This window comes from Tachypleus tridentatus, chromosome 7 (genome assembly GCF_004210375.1).
Source record: "Tachypleus tridentatus isolate NWPU-2018 chromosome 7, ASM421037v1, whole genome shotgun sequence".
Classification (NCBI taxonomy): Eukaryota; Metazoa; Arthropoda; class Merostomata; order Xiphosura; family Limulidae; genus Tachypleus; species Tachypleus tridentatus.
This window is the reverse complement of record NC_134831.1, coordinates 129,743,560-129,760,891: the sequence shown is the minus strand read 5'-3', so window position 1 is coordinate 129,760,891 and position 17,332 is coordinate 129,743,560. Positions and strand designations below refer to the sequence as shown.

Here is a 17,332-nt window from a genome sequence, read left to right as displayed (position 1 = left end):
CAAACTCGTAAAATTAAGAATTAATAATAATAAATTTTATCTTTTAAGTATAATTTGTAGTTTTATGTCATTCGCCTGTATGTACGAGTGTGGTCCGGTTGTTAGCAAGCTGGACTATGAATCTCCAGGTCCATCATTCGCGTCCCGTTACCGAAGTAGAAAATACGCTCCGCATCTTGAAGCATGCGTGTGTTACAAGTTTTACGGTCAAATCCAATGTTCAAGTCAGATAAAATTAACCCAGGAGCTAACAGTGTGTGATGTTGACTAGTCGACTTTCCTGTAGTTTATCAGCTAAAAAATTAAAGACTGCTTTTCAGCAAAGATAGCAGTTTTAGATCTAAGCAAGAAATTAGTTTTAGCCTGGTTAGGTTAAAGAATTACAGCACCTACGGCTACTAGAGTTCAGAAAACCCTGTAACAGTTCGGAGACCTATACTTCCTAATTAATTATAACTTGTACTTGATTTTTCCAGCTGAATGAAAAGTGTACAAGTACTCTTACTTTCGAAGATTGAAATGTGATTCATACAGAAGGAAAAAAGGAGAGCTAACCTATGTACAAATATATCTATATAAATCTATATACATCTCAGCATGTTGCTTTCTGATGGAACATTCTATTAAAAAGGCCAAACCCTGGAACTTTATTTAGAGCCACCCTTGTACTGACGGTGTTTATAGTTTTGTTAAAAAATGTCTTCCAATACTTTTAGATTATTTAAATACAAAACCATTCTGTCCTTGTATCGTGCCATAGAAACTAAAGTTACAAAGGGTTACAGTACAGTCTTACTTTAAATTGCGATAAACTACGCATATTTAAAAACAAAAAAGGGTGCAATCGATGCACACTTTAGTCTTGCTTCAACTTACTTCATTAATAGCCATACTGTCCCAGTATAGTGGATGAACTAGGAAAATCGTTGAAGTACCAGAAATAAATGCCAAGTGTTCAGCTTACATAGTATTAAAGATGTCCCTAAGAGTTGTCTTACCGCGTCCACTAGAATCAGTACAAAACCACTAGGCCTTATGTCTCTTTAACCGATGCAACAAGCATTTCCTGAATTAACCGTTATATTCACCTGCCAACAAGTCAACCTGTCAAACAACACGGGCATCAAGAAACGGGTTTCTGCTTAGACAAGCTTTAAAAGTAGTGTTAAAAACATTAAACAAACCAGCAAGTATAAACTTTAAGTTGATCCCAGCACAGTCGAAGTTTTCCTTGTTCAATATAAACCTTTATATTGTGTGAACAAGAGGATATTTCACTCGGACTGAAATACATTCAGCTGTATCTACACTGTTCATTATATTAATAAAAGTCATAAGAGTAACAAATACAAGAATCGTTTAAAATGTTCTTTCTAAATGGATAAAAAAAAAAAAAGACTTTTATTCCAAAAACACAGTTTGATTTTTGTCAGTTAGTATTCATTGGATATCTTTTGTAAATTAGTATTCATTGAATATCTCTTGTTAGTTAGTATTCATTGGATATCTTTTGTTAATTAGTATTCATTGGATATCTTTTGTTAGTTAGTATTCATTGAATATCTTTTGTAAGTTAGTATTCATTGGATATCTTTTGTTAGTTAGTATTCATTGGATATCTTTTGTCAGTTAGTATTCATTGGATATATTTTGTCAGTTAGTATTCATTGGATATATTTTGTCAGTTAGTATTCATTGGATATCTTTTGTCAGTTAGTATTCATTGAATATCTTTTGTTAGTTAGTATTCATTGGATATCTTTTGTCAGTTAGTATTCATTGGATATCTTTTGTTAGTTAGTATTCATTGGATATCTTTTGTTAGTTAGTATTCATTGGATATCTCTTGTTAGTTAGTATTCATTGAATATCTCTTGTTAGTATTCATTGGATATCTTTTGTCAGTTAGTATTCATTGGATATCTCTTGTTAGTTAGTATTCATTGGATATCTCTTGTTAGTATTCATTGGATATCTTTTGTCAGTTAGTATTCATTGGATAACTTTTGTTAGTTAGTAAGTGTATTTACTGGATTTTTTTTGTCAGCAAGTTCATTTACAGGATTTCTTTTTGTTAGTAAGTTCATTTAATGGATTTCATTTAATGGATTTCTTTTGTAGGTTTGTAAGTGTATTTACTGGATTTTTTAGTTCGGAATCTTATTTACTGGATTTCTTTTTGTCAGTTTGTAAGTGTGTGTACTGGATATCTTTTGTCAGTTAGTATTCATTAGATATCTTTTGTTAGTACGTGTATATACCGGATTTCTTTTTGTCAGTTTGTAAGTGTTATATACTGGATTTTGTTTTGTTAGTAAATTCATTTACTGGATTTCTATTACTTGGTACATGTGTTTATTGGATTTTATCAAATACCTGTATTTACTGAATTTGTTTTATTACTTAGTACATGTTTATGGGAATTTATCAGTAGGTATGTGTGTTTATTTAATTTTTTTATTACTACATGTATTAACTGGATTTCTTTTATTAGTTAGTGCATGTTTATTAGATTTGTGCATGTATGATTACATAAATAGTACAAGAACTGTTTTTTTTTGTCAAAAACCAAAGTGTTAATATTTAAGGATGCACTGAATTTGTTTAATTAAATTTTAATTTGATAAATTAATACTACAAATACCATTTCAAAATATCTGATTACCGTGAATCAGATGAATCAGGCTTTCAAAAGCCTTCTGTGGCCTGCCCACTTGAAACCACCAATATAAAACAATAGAATACTCTAATGACTTAAAAACAAGACTAGAGATGAAAGTTTAAACCATGTTACTGTGTTCTAGAAAAATATAAATATTTGGACAAGTAAGAAAGTGACACTGACATTCCGTACAAAAAGATTAAATAGAATTCAATACCTTATACCTCTTTCACATTGTATGACTAGGATTTAATAGTGATGGGGATTAATTACACTTTATAAGAACAATATTTCATGTTTCTGTTTCTTTTCAAAGTATATCCTTCCATCCTTACTCTAGTGACCATGACTCTGCAACAAACTCTGCTACTGAAACCTGCATTCTAACAAAACTCTAACAAGAACCACAAAGTCCACCTTAAGATTTCCAGTACTTGTGGATGCCAGCTTTCAGAAACAAGAGTTATTACTCAAACACATAAATGACATTTGGAGCTAGATGAAGGGAACTGACAACCACATGGTTGTGTGGGAATAATATTATTTCAGTTCCCTCAGCCCTTTGTTCCCCATGAAAACAACTGTTAATTTTAAAGTGCAACTGGAAGCTTACAAGCTTCAGCAAACTTCAAAACTTTGTTGTTGTTGTTTTTTTTGTCAGATGCCAGAAGATATGCTAAACCTTATTTCAATGGGTTTTTTTTCATTTTGTTTTGAAACCACAACCATAACTCTGAATTAACACTCCTACGAAAAGTGGGGCCTAATAGGCCCCAGAGCAACTTGAAAGGTTATTAATATTAGGCTAATAATTTTGTATTTAAATTAAATTGCCATTTAAATCCATTAATGAATGGATTAACGAGATTCCCACTGTCCCTATCTACTATCTAGCTGAAACCACAGCCAGGGGAACGGGTTATCAGATGAAACGTCTGAAACCCATTACTGTTCCAAATGTCTGAGTCCATGGAGATCACTGAAGGCTTAATAATATAAAACGTTTTATCTTAGCTCTTTATTACTGAACAGTCATGTTATGTAGCTGATATTAATGCACCACTGCTTTGCATTACCAGATGCAAATTGTTTTGATACACTTTAACTGATTCCTCACACATCTGTTTGACATGTAACTAGTGTAAAATGATGTAACCAAAATTCTATACATCCACTTGACACTAAATATGTAACAAGATGTATTAAAATAAGATTCTTTACGCCAGTTTGAGTAATTATGTAACAAGGATTCAACATACCTGATTGGTACTAATTATCTAACAAGGATTCAATAAATCTATTTGATAGAGTGTAATGTAACAAGGATTCAATACATATTTGACTATAATTATATAGCAGCTGGGATTTAACACAGCTGTCTGACAATTCAATACACAATATTTAGATTTTCTAAATTCTGAATAAAGTAACACAGCAAAAAACAAATCATTCCCAATAAAATTTAATGATCTACAAATTACACTTCAGAGTTAAAAAAGATAACACATAAATTATGTGTTACAGTAGAAATGCTACATGTACAAAACTTCTGAGAATAGCTTTTATGGAACTCCAGTAATTTTGAGTACAGATATGCTGTGAAATAACCACAATCTTTCACAAAGTTGGTAAAAACATAACCATCTCCAATGAACTCAACTTGCATTACCAAAAACTACACAATGAGCTTGAAATTTCACAACATGTAACACTGTTGCAGTTACACCTGGTTAACCAACATATCTTAAATAATCAGTATGGTCATAATACTGAACTAAGCCAAACTGCCTATCACACGATCATCAAAGAAAGCTGAGAATTATGACAATGAAATTTGATACTGGTTATTGATGTCAGTAATAAAGGGTCATGGACCACTAAGAGTTTAGGTTGAAACTCCTCGTAATGATCACCAGTTTTTACAGTTTAAGAATACAAATTATTTCTGTGACAAACAGTTTTCATATACACAATCCAAGTTCATTTTCTAATGATAATTTATTGAAAGATTCAACAAATCTAGCAGTATTTTCATTTTAAATGTCAAGCTAGGGTCCTTGTTAATTCAAATTAATGCTTCTATCTACAAATAACAGTTTTTTATAAATTCAAGTTGATGTTTCCTTGATCGACCAATAGTGCTCAGATGGTGCTAAGTTATCAGGACTTTCAACCAGTGACACCATGTTTTGCCAGCGTACTCGGATACACGTCATATTGGTATTACGAGGTTGGTGAGCAGCTCACGAAGAGCAGGGTAAATGCTGCATTCACCTACGAGGAAAAGGTAAATTACTGAAATTTCTAAACAGTAATAATAGGTTAATAAAAGAAAATAAACTAAAAAATCATTAACGGGTCTCCATATTGGGCTGATTATCGGGCAATCTCAAATATAAGGTGATCCAAGAGAAGTAAAAACAACAGAGTATCATAACATCATTATTCAGATCCATAAAATTAATACTATAACTGAACAGTTTTCAGGTGGATTAGTTACAATAACCTTGAATGAACATATGGCATGCATGTGAAGATGAATGCTACAGGCTAGAGTGAGGGTAGGGGGGAAGGGATTGAGCAAGATTATAGGGCAGCTATGAATTTTATAGCCTAATTATTAATTAAAAACAGTGCCTTATAATTGGGCCAATACAATGTTTAAGAAAACTGCTGTACAAAATTATTAATTAGCAGTATCTCACTGTAAAAATAAAGTATGAAATCTGAGCATTTTGTTACTACACATGATTCTCAGTCTGTGGTCTGCGGGCAAGAAAGTAAAGCAAAATGCACAGATCCCACTGGGGTCCACTGCAATAAAAAAAAAAACACACCAGGTGGCCACAAACAAAGCTTGAGAACCACTACGCTAGAATTTCAAATACTTAGAAGTTTACCATGACAGAATACTCAAAATGTTCATGTTATCAACAGTATACTGATAAAACCTCTCATTCTCTCCTTCGTGCACTATTGACAGTGATCCAAAAGTTAAATTATTTTTATTGTACAGTTCTGTTACGATATGTGCAACACTCCTTGAAATCAGAAATTAAACAGAATTAATTATAATAATATCGACTAGTTATCCAAACCTTGTGGTGGGTTGTACTCGTTAAACCTACGCAACATGTTGCCTATGACTGAAAGAGGGTCCGTTGGGGACAAGGAAGAATGGCCTCGTCTGTCCCACAGCTGGGTTACATTATTGTTGATGTCATAGAGAATGGGGACAACAACTGTCTGGGGTTCAACACCAGGAGCCAGGTTTAGCCCAATTCTTGTAAGCTGAAACTGTCAGGAAATGAAACAGCATGATTATTCACTACACTTTAATTAAACTCAACATGACACTAATAACTGTATTTTATTTAGGTTTTGTCAAAAGTTTTATCATAAACTTACAAAGAGCAGAATCTTGTTCTGGACCATCAGGACTGCTGACATTCCAGTTAAAGCAATAGGAGGTGCTGCTGGAGGTATTGTTAAACAGAACTGAACAGCCCACTTGAGATTTCTGTCTGGTGCCTGTTGAAAGATAATACTTTGTAGTATCAATATGCAGGTAAAGATACCATAATAAAAATCTATATTATTTTTAATCCCACAATTTATATGTAACTGTAGTTACAAAATGACTATTAAGTGCATTTTAAAAATATCATAAAGATAGATGCTTAGTTTTTAGATGAGAAGATATGAAATATTACAAACAATCAGCTTAGGTCGTTTGTATTCTTTCCTTTGTAAACATCATCAAATGTATAACTTTTTCATCATGTGTTAGGTAATAACCACAGTGAACAATCAAAATGCAGTATTATTAAAATAATACAACAATCTGTAACCGTAACTATACATCACCACAACAGTTAAATTATCATGACAGTTATATTATAACATGTAGCTTTATAATAATAAAATAATCATAATTATAACTGAATCTATACATCACTACAACACTTGAATTATCAATACACTAATATACTATGTGGCAGCACATCATATCTTAAGCCATATTTATAATCAAACATATATTAAAACCACATTAAAAAGCACGTCAAACAGAAGTCCTTCCAAACTCACTCCAGCACAAAAAACTTGTATTAAAAAAAATAAAAAATTCTCCACTAGATGAGTTACTCTTTAAAAATAACTACTCATACTTTGACCATTTTTGTAATAACAAACATTTGCAGAATATTCCAAGAGGTTATTAATTTCATTGTAGTTAGGACACATTTAGAGTATTGGGTTTAGTGTTGGGCTCCTTATCTTAGGAAAAACATTGAATTATTGGAAAGGGTTCAAAGGAGGGTTACTAAAATGATATCTGGGATGAAAGGGTTGTCATACGAGGTTAGGTTAAGATCCTTAAAATTGTTTTATCTCAAAAAAAGGAGAGTTACATGGGATGAAGTACTTAACTGTGAGAATTATAGGACTAGGGGACACAAGTATAGATTTAAACAAGATAGAAACCGTCTTTAGCTGAGACAATGTTATTTTTCAAATTGGGTGACTGTCCTATGGAATGGGTTTCCTTTAAATGTTATGGAAGCAGTAAATTTGAGTGAGTTTAAAAGAAAGCTTGATAGATACATGAATGACAAAGACTGGCTTCAGTTTTTCAAAATAGTTTTAGTTTGGCTTAGAGGATGGACCAACATATCTCTTGTTATCCTTAACCATTACATGTCATTCAGCCAGAATATCCAAGAATGGTTAAATAACTACTCAACAGTTATTAAATATAAAAAAATATTTAATCTGTGATTCTATAAGTTGCTCGTTTCTAATGGAAATCAGAAACATCTTAAAGACTTAATATTTAAATACTAACTTCACAAACAAAACTGTAAAAACTAAGAAATAATAGATATAGATACACAGTTTTTGAAATAGCTCACTAGCAGTTTCAAACATAGTAAATCAAATTATTACCCAAGTGCATACAAACATCAAACACAGTTCTATCTTACCAGTTCAAGCCGCATTATATTTATACAGTCTTTCAGTATTCGAAGAGAAGCATTCAGGATGCGGCCAAAAGCAATGAAGGCATTGGGTTTATATGGTATACCAACAACCTGCAAGAACACAGAACAACGAAATTCATACCTGCTTAAAAAAGGGGAAAAACATAATAAATTATTTTCAAAATTGGATGCTACAATAAATGAAGTTGTCCACAGTTGAACTTCACTGTAAATAATTTTCAAATGATTGATTGTGCAGCTGGTGAGGGTATATTTACAGTCTTTTACAGAGTTTAAAATGTTAGTAAACCAGCACTTGTAAAAATCTTTAAAACAAAATGTGACACATGCAATCAGTGTTCACAACTTAAAATCACATAATAGTTACTAAAGGAGTCTGAGCAACATTTATTAATTCTTGAGAGGGTTGTTTTATAATCCATATAATGTTATACATAAAACAGTATATGAGTGATGAAACCAAGTGAATAGTATTTAGCCATGACCGAACTTCAAGAGTACATGACTTTAGTGGGACTTTGCCAGATATACGTTTCTAAAGCTAACTTTGTAAATAAGAAAAATGTTAGCTTGTGAGAAGAATTATATAACGTAATGATGTTGGATGATTTTGCTTGAAATGAATCCTCCTAATCATTTAAAAAACAAAATTGATTGATTTAACAAATCTTGGAGCTGTGAAACTATAAACACTATTACTTTAAATTTACCAAGTGTGCTCTTTCTTAGTAAACTTGACAAAATTGTTGCACTTAAAGAAACATCTTCCTTCCACTAAAGGTGTGTACATGAACTACCAAAGCCTTTAATGAGTCAGTTTGAAAGGTAATTTTGATACTGAGATTAAAAATATTTATTTTTCATAGTACATTTGCATAGCCTATAGAATCTCCTAAATGAATATCAAAAGTGTTTTTTTTGGTAAGTTTGTTTTGGATTTTATGCAAAGCTAGAGGAGGACTGTCTGTGCTAGCCATCCCTAATTTAGCAGTGACAGGCTGGAGATAAGACAGTCAATACCACCCACTGCCAACTTTTGGCCAACTCTTTTATTAATATTATTTATTAATAAATAATAACCACTTTTTATATTTTACTCCTCTTTATTTTCTCTACCTGAACTATAGAGAAATCATCAGCATAAAGTGAAATAAAAATATGAAGTGTGATGATTAATACCATTTTAACTCTACACTGACTAAACTTTTGATCAGAAATCTACATCTTAACACCTTCAACCTTATTCGAATGTTTTACTTTACTTTTATGGTTTTATTCCCAATATTTGTACCATTAAATCAGCGATACTTGTGTAAAAACAATATACTAAAACTTAAACAAATGTTTCCCATAAAACTAACGTAACAGTAAGTGATCTGATTTGATATGTTACATCAGTATTTGAATTAACATAACGTTAGCCATTTTATTTTACTTAAGTTTGGTTAGGCTAAGGGAAGAAATTTATACTTTTAAAATTTTACTTTTGTTTGAAAAAATATGACAATAAAAAAGGATACATAAAAAACAAGAATTTCTAATTACTTGTCGCACAGTTGAGCTGTTTGCATTCATTCGAAAATATTTGATGTTGTATCCTAAGCATTACCAAGTCTCACAAATCTAGGAGTTCAACAAATTAATGTATGTTTCAAATATGCATCTTAGAATATAGCACATCAAGCACTAGCACAGAATGTTCTGAGACTTATCATATACCAAGCTTTCCAAGTAAGCTATAAGTAAGTTAAATAAATTCCTTCAGCTGTTCGGAGCAATGAAACCATGATTGTAGAACAAAGCACTTCTATGAAGTGAAAAATCTCCCCACTAAATTCAGCAGGACAGTTGTAACCTTCATGCAAAGCAAAACTGTTTCATAATAAATACATCCACCATTCAAACAATCTCAAAAATATCTCTTGTGTTTTGTGTCAATAAATGCCAACCAACCAACTAGGCTATCTGCACGAAACAACCAGTAGAAAATGTAAAAATAAATCTATGGAAAATGATACAATGTCCAAAATTCTAAGAAAAGAGTTAAGTAGAGTTAAAAAGGCCAATGAAATCATAAACAAATTACAAACGTCAGCAAGTTCAACAGTGTCACCACCACAAATGACAGTATCCAACGTCAGGGATCAACCCATTGAAAAAATATATCTAAAGTGTAGATGCCACTCGTGTCACTAAAACATGGACTGTTGTGACTTGAGTGTCACTAATGCCACACATTATTGCAACAGTTCCAAATAAAAGAAAATGATGAGTTAAAAAATGTGAGCAATGTGTAGCCTAGTGAGGACAACTTTCTCCTTCAAATCCTTACAGAAACAAGATGGCCGAAGAGCAACACAATATTTGATCTGAAAAAGCTTGTTACAATGTTACAGACTCTAAGTTGACTGCCAACTGGTGCAAAGCTGAGCCTTCAATACAGGATCATAGTCCAATATGGGACGGGCACAGCTTTAACAGCACTAGAGCAGATGGATAAAACAGTGGTGTCAGCCAGTCAGCTTGTTCCCACGAATACTGGCATGGCCAGGTATCTAGAAAAAAAATGGATCAGAACAGAAGACAACAGAAAAAAATGAAGAAGGAGAGTGTTCAGTTTTCATGTATAGTTTCAGTTTCTTATTGGTTCTAAAGTTCAGCAGCTTGTCTTAGAAATAATAAGAATCTGAAGTGAGGAATGTCAACCTAAAACACACAACTGATATAAAGCATCACAGGCCCATTTTGCTATGATCAGAGGAAAAGTGTTAAGCCCAAGAACATACAAACTATTATTATTAATAACCATATGTAGCTAAAAGTGTCTTGAGGATGATAATTCAGTTAGTCTACAGAAAACCTGGATACCTACAACCTATAAGGTTCAAACTGCATAATACTAAAACAATTAATATAATTGTTTATGGAATACAGGTACATGGTAATACTGACTTTAAACATATTATCTGAAGCAACTCTTAATTAACTGATACCTTTAAAGTTGATTTAAATCTTAATGAAATCACTTTTTCTTGCAATTTTTAAATAAAAAAATACTAAAAACACACATAACTACAAAAACCTAATGTAATGAAAACTTTGAACATTACAGAGTAGAAAGACAAATTAACTTAAAGTTCTGTTTGTTTGTTTTGGAATTTTGCACAACATTACAGAATTTAGCAGTGTAGACTAGAGGGAAGGCAGCTAGTCATCACCACCCACCGCCAACTAACTACTACCAACGTAGTGGGATTGACCAATACCAGTAATTTTAACTATATTGTTCTTAAATACCAGTAATTTTAACTATATTGTCAGAAAACATGAGACTCAATTAGATTTTACCATCCATTCAGTATATCACTACTAGCTTAGCAAGCAAACATATTTCATTAACATCAAACAAGCTTGTGTTTTCTAATTTCCTAAATTCACTTAAGATACCAATTAGTAATAAATAATCTTTTCTTCATATACCCACCTTTGTATCAAAGAACCTTTCTAAGACTTGTAACTCCTCTGGATTCCATTGGTCCTTGTATTCGGGTGATGCTACTAGTTTTAGATTCAGTGATTGGAGAGTAATGGTGTTGAGAATAACTTTACAATGCATTGTTTCAACATTAAACTGCAGAACGCCTGGCTCGTTAGACTGGACAGAGGTCAGCTAAAAAGGTGAACACAAACTATTACTAATCTGTATGTTTCTCTCCCATTTTATAAAAGCAAAAAGAAAAGCCTGCAGGTAAAAAGTAATAATCAGAATGTTCAGTCTGACCCCAAGTTCAATTCATTACTTTATGTGATAAAAATAAACCTGATAAAGAAGTATTTCTCATATTTTCTTTCTTAAATAACATCAAATAAAATAACTATGTGATAATCTGTTATAAACACTTCACTAACGGCTTCAGTTGATTCACTCACCACAGTATTTCATCCAAGAGTAAAAAAATAAATTCCAAATGTTGTCTTGTGACACAGTAAAAAAAAGCTTTATTGGCAAAACAAACAATTTCCAGTCAGCCAGGAACTGGATTAGTTAATGAGAAATTATTCTTAACCATTAACCAATCAAATCTGAGTAAACTCTAAAGTAGTTTATACCATCTCTCTCTCTCTCTCACACACAAAAGAAATACTATTATAAAACATTATACCTTGCATATACAATATATATATATTGCCATAGTGGCACACTAGAAACAAAGGACTCAGGAACAAGACCTAAGCTAAGAGACATCATTAACATATATTCCAAACCATACAATATTATACATATATAAAGCCTATTTTTGAAAAAAGATAAAAAAATATTTTATTCAAAGAAAATGACAGGAAGGAAGTTTACCCTCATGAAAGGTGAAAAAAGATGATATATATATGTATAGTTAACAACACATGCAACAAAATAGTGAAATGAAAGAACAATCACAAATATTTTATATTTTCATTTTAAAAGAATGACATCTAGCTAGTGTTATTTGTCAGATTAAACAGCTTACAAGGAAAGAGAGAAACCAGGATCTAACATGTAATGCAACCTCTCTAAAAATAGTGAAAAAATGTAGGAAGCAGTAAGGGTGTCATACACCCATAACATTACCAACTCCAATCTGTTTCTTCAGAAAAAGAAACAGAAAGAATGAACCACCAGAGAGAAATGTCACATTTTTGTAAACAAACAAAACAACCAGAGACTAAGACCCCCAACAGTAGAGCAAGGTTAATATTACAGAGTATTATTTTAAATAAATAGATATATAAGAACATATACTACTGTGCTACACATACACACTTATCTTCAAGAAAACTTTTACAAAACATCAATTCCTTTGTACAAAAAAAAAGAAATCAGTATCTTAAAATATTTTTATTATAGATTTGTTTGGGTAACCTTTTGAATGTAAATAAATACCAACACTTATTTTTGACAACACTTTATATTTAATCTCTTATTTTCACTTCTCTAACACTAACTGCATTTTAACTGTACACTGAAGTAATCAATGTACAGTCAAATGAGAAGCTGAAAAATATAATAAACATTACAATTTCTTCATCTTCAGTGATTATGGTACTGATCACAAAAAAGTGTAGTCTCAACTGTTAACATTTTTTTGTTTTATAATTTTGTTGTCGTCTTTTGTAATTGCACCAACTAAAGTATTAACTGCTGTGTGAGAAGAAATAAATCACCCTGAAAATCTATTTTCTTAGAAAGGTAAACATCACAGGATTGTGAGGTGTCTCAATGTGTAGGTTTGAGCTAGTGTACATTTATGCTGAAGAGTTGATCATTTTTATATTCAATTACTTCTGTTAAAAAGAAGTAAAGCAATATATAAGATATATAGACAAAGTGTGAGAGGCTTTCTTTCGTTTTTTTTTAATTTTCCACAAAGCTATACAAGGGCTATCTGTGCTAGCTCTCCCTAATTTAGCAGTGTAAGACTAGAGGGAAGGAAGGTAGTCATCACCACCCACTGCCAACTCTTGGGCTACTCTTTTACTAACAAATAGTGGGATTGACCATAACATTATAATACCCCCGTGGGTGAAAGGGTGAGCATGTTTGGTACGATGGGGATTTGAACCTGCGACCCTCAGATTATGAGTCGAACGCCTTAACCCACCTGGCCATGCTGGGCCTTATCTAGGAGGAAATTTGCTTTAAGTAGATGTTCCTTTGGACAGAATACAACTTGTGTAGCTGCCAAGTATTGAATTTAAAACATAAAATGGTATATCCTAAAACTACTACATGTACCTGATTTTGTAAGAAAGCTATAAATAATTTCAAAAATTCAATTAGCTGTTCAAAGTAGCAATGTAATGATAACACAGTTAAAGATTTCAGTCAAGGTAAATGACAAAACTGAAACATTGGTAGTGGAGGTTCTACTCTTTCTATTGGTTATAAAAATGTCCATCAGCCATGTTGGTTAGCTATCAGTATCAAACATCAGAGTGATAGAGAAGAGATTTCAATTGTAATTTAACAAATACAACTATCTCAGAAAATCAAGATGATAGAAGGAGTGAATTTTGGACTTTTGCTTGTAACTGTGTACAGTTTGTGTCCGTAACTGGTTTAGAAACTACAGCAAGCTATACTTAGTGACACAAAACTCTGATTATGTGACACTGAACAATAAGATTGATAATTTGATACTTCTTTCTGAAAATATGGACCTTGAAACTCAAATAATATAAAAACTTAAATTATAAAATACATTTCCATGCCAAAACAATGTACACTGAAAATAAAGTAGTTTAATTAAGTTTTGAATGTAGCATTACAAAAGGTCATGGCTTGTACTCTTTGATCCAGCTGTAGAGATAGTTTATAGATGTGGTTGAAGAAAACAGATCACTGAAATGTGTGCACAACATATTATTTTGGATTTACTAGCTACAAAGTTAACACTTATAAAAGTGCCAGGTTCTAAATCTACAAACTTCTTAGCAAATGCATAGAAAGAATGCCATGATAATTTTGTTAATTATGCAGTTATAGCATACAAATAAGTACATTAGGTAACTCACTGCTCTTCACAAGTATAATAATACCAATCATTCTCAGTAGTTAATTCAGAGATGCTGTAAGTAGCATGTCATAAAAAAAATAAAAATATTGTAGCTTTCCAAGAGAAATTCTGATTTATTACATACAGTAGTGTGTCATTTTAAATAAGGAAGAGCTAGAGCTGAACCTTATTAAATGGTACAATTCTACTCTATATAACAATATCACATGTTTAAGAAACTGTGTTATGAAGCTATTCAATGCAGGTAAAAGCAAAATCATATAGAAAGACAGACTCAGTGGTCTAATACCTACACTATCATCTTTTTGAATTGCTCGTTGAAGATTATATCTCATGAACACACACCCAAGGAAACGTTCTAAGGGGGAGTAGTGCGATGGTGGTGCCCCTTGTGGAGAAGCAACAGGACTACATAATAGATCAAATGCCTTGTGTGATAAAACTGTAGGGACAGCAGCAGCCCATGAACGGTGAGGAAGTACTCGAGAACTTGTGTGCGAGATTCCAGCTACAGACAATAAAATAATAAGAAACAAACAAAAATTTTGTATTGTCAATACATAAAAAGTAGTCATACTTGATGAAGTTGTTTACAAAATACAGACAACAATACAAATCTTCATTTTAAAGATACATATACATTTATTGAAATTAATCTTTCCGATTGGTTAGATCAAGCTTTCACAACTTATTTTGTCATCACAACTGTCAAAAGGTACACTCCTTATGCTGGTACTTTGACTTTAGAGATGAAACCATGGTTTAGATGGTTGAGATTTATTAATGTTAACAAAATATTTCCACTTTACTGTCTAGCTTGGTTTTAGTGTTATGGCAAGATTTCTCCATTTCACTGTTCAGCTGGATTTTTGTATTAGAACAAGACATTTTCGTCTTATTATCTACTTGGATTTTAGAGTTCTTATTATAAGATGTTTCTATTTTTCTAGACAGTAACATAAAAAAAAATATATATATATATATAAAGTTATACACACTACTTATAAGTAACGCAATATTTACTTTACTAAAACTGCTTTTACTTACTTTGTTTAGTGTGTTCAGTGCCAGCAGACTGAGGGCTATGTAATGCAGGATGACCACTACTGCCTGGACTCTGGGCAGCTCCTAATGGTCGTGGAGAAGGACGAGGGACAGATGGACTTCCTGGCCAGCCACCAGGTGCAGGACTGGACAAAGAAAGGCTACCAGCTGAATTGCTGGGTGGAAAAGGTGATCCTCCTTCAGCATGGCCTAGTTGAAAGGAATCAAACTGTACAATATACCTTGTATTTAAAATACAGTTGAGATGAGGATGAAAAATGGATTTCCTTTCCGTGGTCTACTTAAAAACAGAAAGTCTGTATTGTTAATTAATCATTAACATTAAGATAAACAGTTAAGAGCAAATGGTGACCTAATTAAAGGATATTGTCTGTTCTATATTTATATAATCCATGGTTAAACCCATTGTTCGAAATAAATTATAATAATTCTCACTGCATGGTTGAAATAAACAAAATTGCTTTGTCTCAGCTTTTATCTGTATTTAAAATATATATGTATTTTGATCAAATTCCTGAGTTAATTGTAGCTATGTTTGAAACAATAATATATATACTGGAGTTAACAAAATTTAAAGCTCAACAGAGTTGAAAATATACAATAAAATCAAGAAACCCAACTAAACTTCTCAACAAAACATTTTAAAATTTTCTAGTTACTTACTCTGTGAACCCATAAAGCCAGCAGGAGATTGCATTTGTACTTGTGATGAAGATGACGGTGAAGGAGCTGGTAGAAATGATGGGGAAGGAGCATGTAATGGATTCACAGGAGAGCTTCCAGCAAAGATATTCCCTGGTGACTGGGCCTGCACGTGGAACATAGATGTAGATGGCGATACATGCTGACCTTGTGACCCTAGGGATGGAGGTGAGGCCAATGGGAAGGAGGGATTGGGGGAGGTTCGATAGCTCTTGAAATCCAAGAATGGAGAGAAAATACGGATAAAATACACCACAATCAGTTGTTGAAAACAACTATGAACAAAGGGAAGTACAATATCACAGGAAAACATAGGCAAACCATTGTATAATAGGTTCTGTGTAATAGAATTTTAAAATTGTAGTATTTAGCAACTGTGACCATTCTTGTTTAACACTAGTAATTTTGTGAATAGCTATTATTCAAAGAACTGTGATCACATCTGTACTAGAAACATAATTGGTGAAATGTGCAAATTAATGTAACTGGTTTGATATACCAATTAAAACTGTATGATAGAAATAATGTTGAATTTACTGAAGAAACTTTTGTTTGAAAGAGGACACTCCTGCAATTGAATTAGATGTTTTTTACAAGAAGCCACACAATGGACTATCTGCACTTTTTTTTCAAACACAAAGAATCAAACACTGGATTTTAGCATTGTATGTTTGTAAACTTATTGCAAATTCATTGAAGAACATGAGACAAGACAATGGGCAACAAGTTTAGTAAGATGTTATCAATTTAAAGCTGCAAATTACAATCTGAAGTGAATGATTTTTTTGAAGCAATTAATTCTGAAAACTGAATTGTCTGGTTGTGTCAATTAATTTGTGATGGGGTAAAACTATGAAACATTTTGGGAGTAAGTTAGACCAAAAGTATTGATTATACACAAGTGTATTTTCTTAAACTAAATATGACAGAGTGACATGGAGTGATATACTCCCAGAAAAATCTATAGACTACAGGATTTTTAAAAATTGAATATCTAGAGCAATTTATTGATAGTTAAGATTTTATTCAGATAACTCCTACATTAAATACCCTAAATAATCATGTTCTCACTACATTTCAATTGTTTCCATAAACTTAAACAATTAATATTTTCTTTTTGTTTAATAATGAAGACAATAATTATGATCAGAACTCCGTATTACCAACACCCAGAAAAAGTTATTGAGTGGCATCCACTTATCCTGGCTAAACTACACCACGAAAATAACACTCTCCATAACACAAATATTAAAATAATGAAAAAACTGTAACACTATGAAAGCATTAACTATTAAATGCCAAGTGCATCAACTAACTTGTTTGTTTGTTGTTAAGCACAAAGCTAC

The 17,332-nt window shown here is 32.1% G+C and overlaps 2 protein-coding genes across 3 annotated transcripts in view; both read right to left on the bottom strand.

Moving 5' to 3' along the window:
• The window catches only part of LOC143256595 (serine/threonine-protein kinase 26-like), a 40,896-nt gene extending 39,875 nt beyond the window's left edge, over window positions 1-1,021 (bottom strand). The window contains exon 1 of the mRNA XM_076513994.1: window positions 877-1,021. Within this exon, the coding sequence (XP_076370109.1) occupies window positions 877-891 (15 nt within the window). The 5' untranslated portion in view covers window positions 892-1,021. The remainder of the gene's footprint in view (window positions 1-876) is intronic.
• A 3,087-nt stretch (window positions 1,022-4,108) lies between these two features.
• The window catches only part of MED14 (mediator complex subunit 14), a 63,516-nt gene continuing 50,292 nt past the window's right edge, over window positions 4,109-17,332 (bottom strand). The window contains exons 29-36 of one of the 2 annotated variants that reach the window (XM_076513990.1): window positions 15,948-16,197; window positions 15,267-15,473; window positions 14,513-14,727; window positions 11,150-11,335; window positions 7,648-7,755; window positions 6,071-6,193; window positions 5,761-5,959; window positions 4,109-4,936 (exon numbers count right to left, since the gene is read on the bottom strand). In XM_076513990.1, the coding sequence (XP_076370105.1) occupies window positions 4,875-4,936; window positions 5,761-5,959; window positions 6,071-6,193; window positions 7,648-7,755; window positions 11,150-11,335; window positions 14,513-14,727; window positions 15,267-15,473; window positions 15,948-16,197 (1,350 nt within the window). In that variant the 3' untranslated portion in view covers window positions 4,109-4,874. The remainder of the gene's footprint in view (window positions 4,937-5,760; window positions 5,960-6,070; window positions 6,194-7,647; window positions 7,756-11,149; window positions 11,336-14,512; window positions 14,728-15,266; window positions 15,474-15,947; window positions 16,198-17,332) is intronic. The other variant, XM_076513992.1, reaches the window with a different exon arrangement.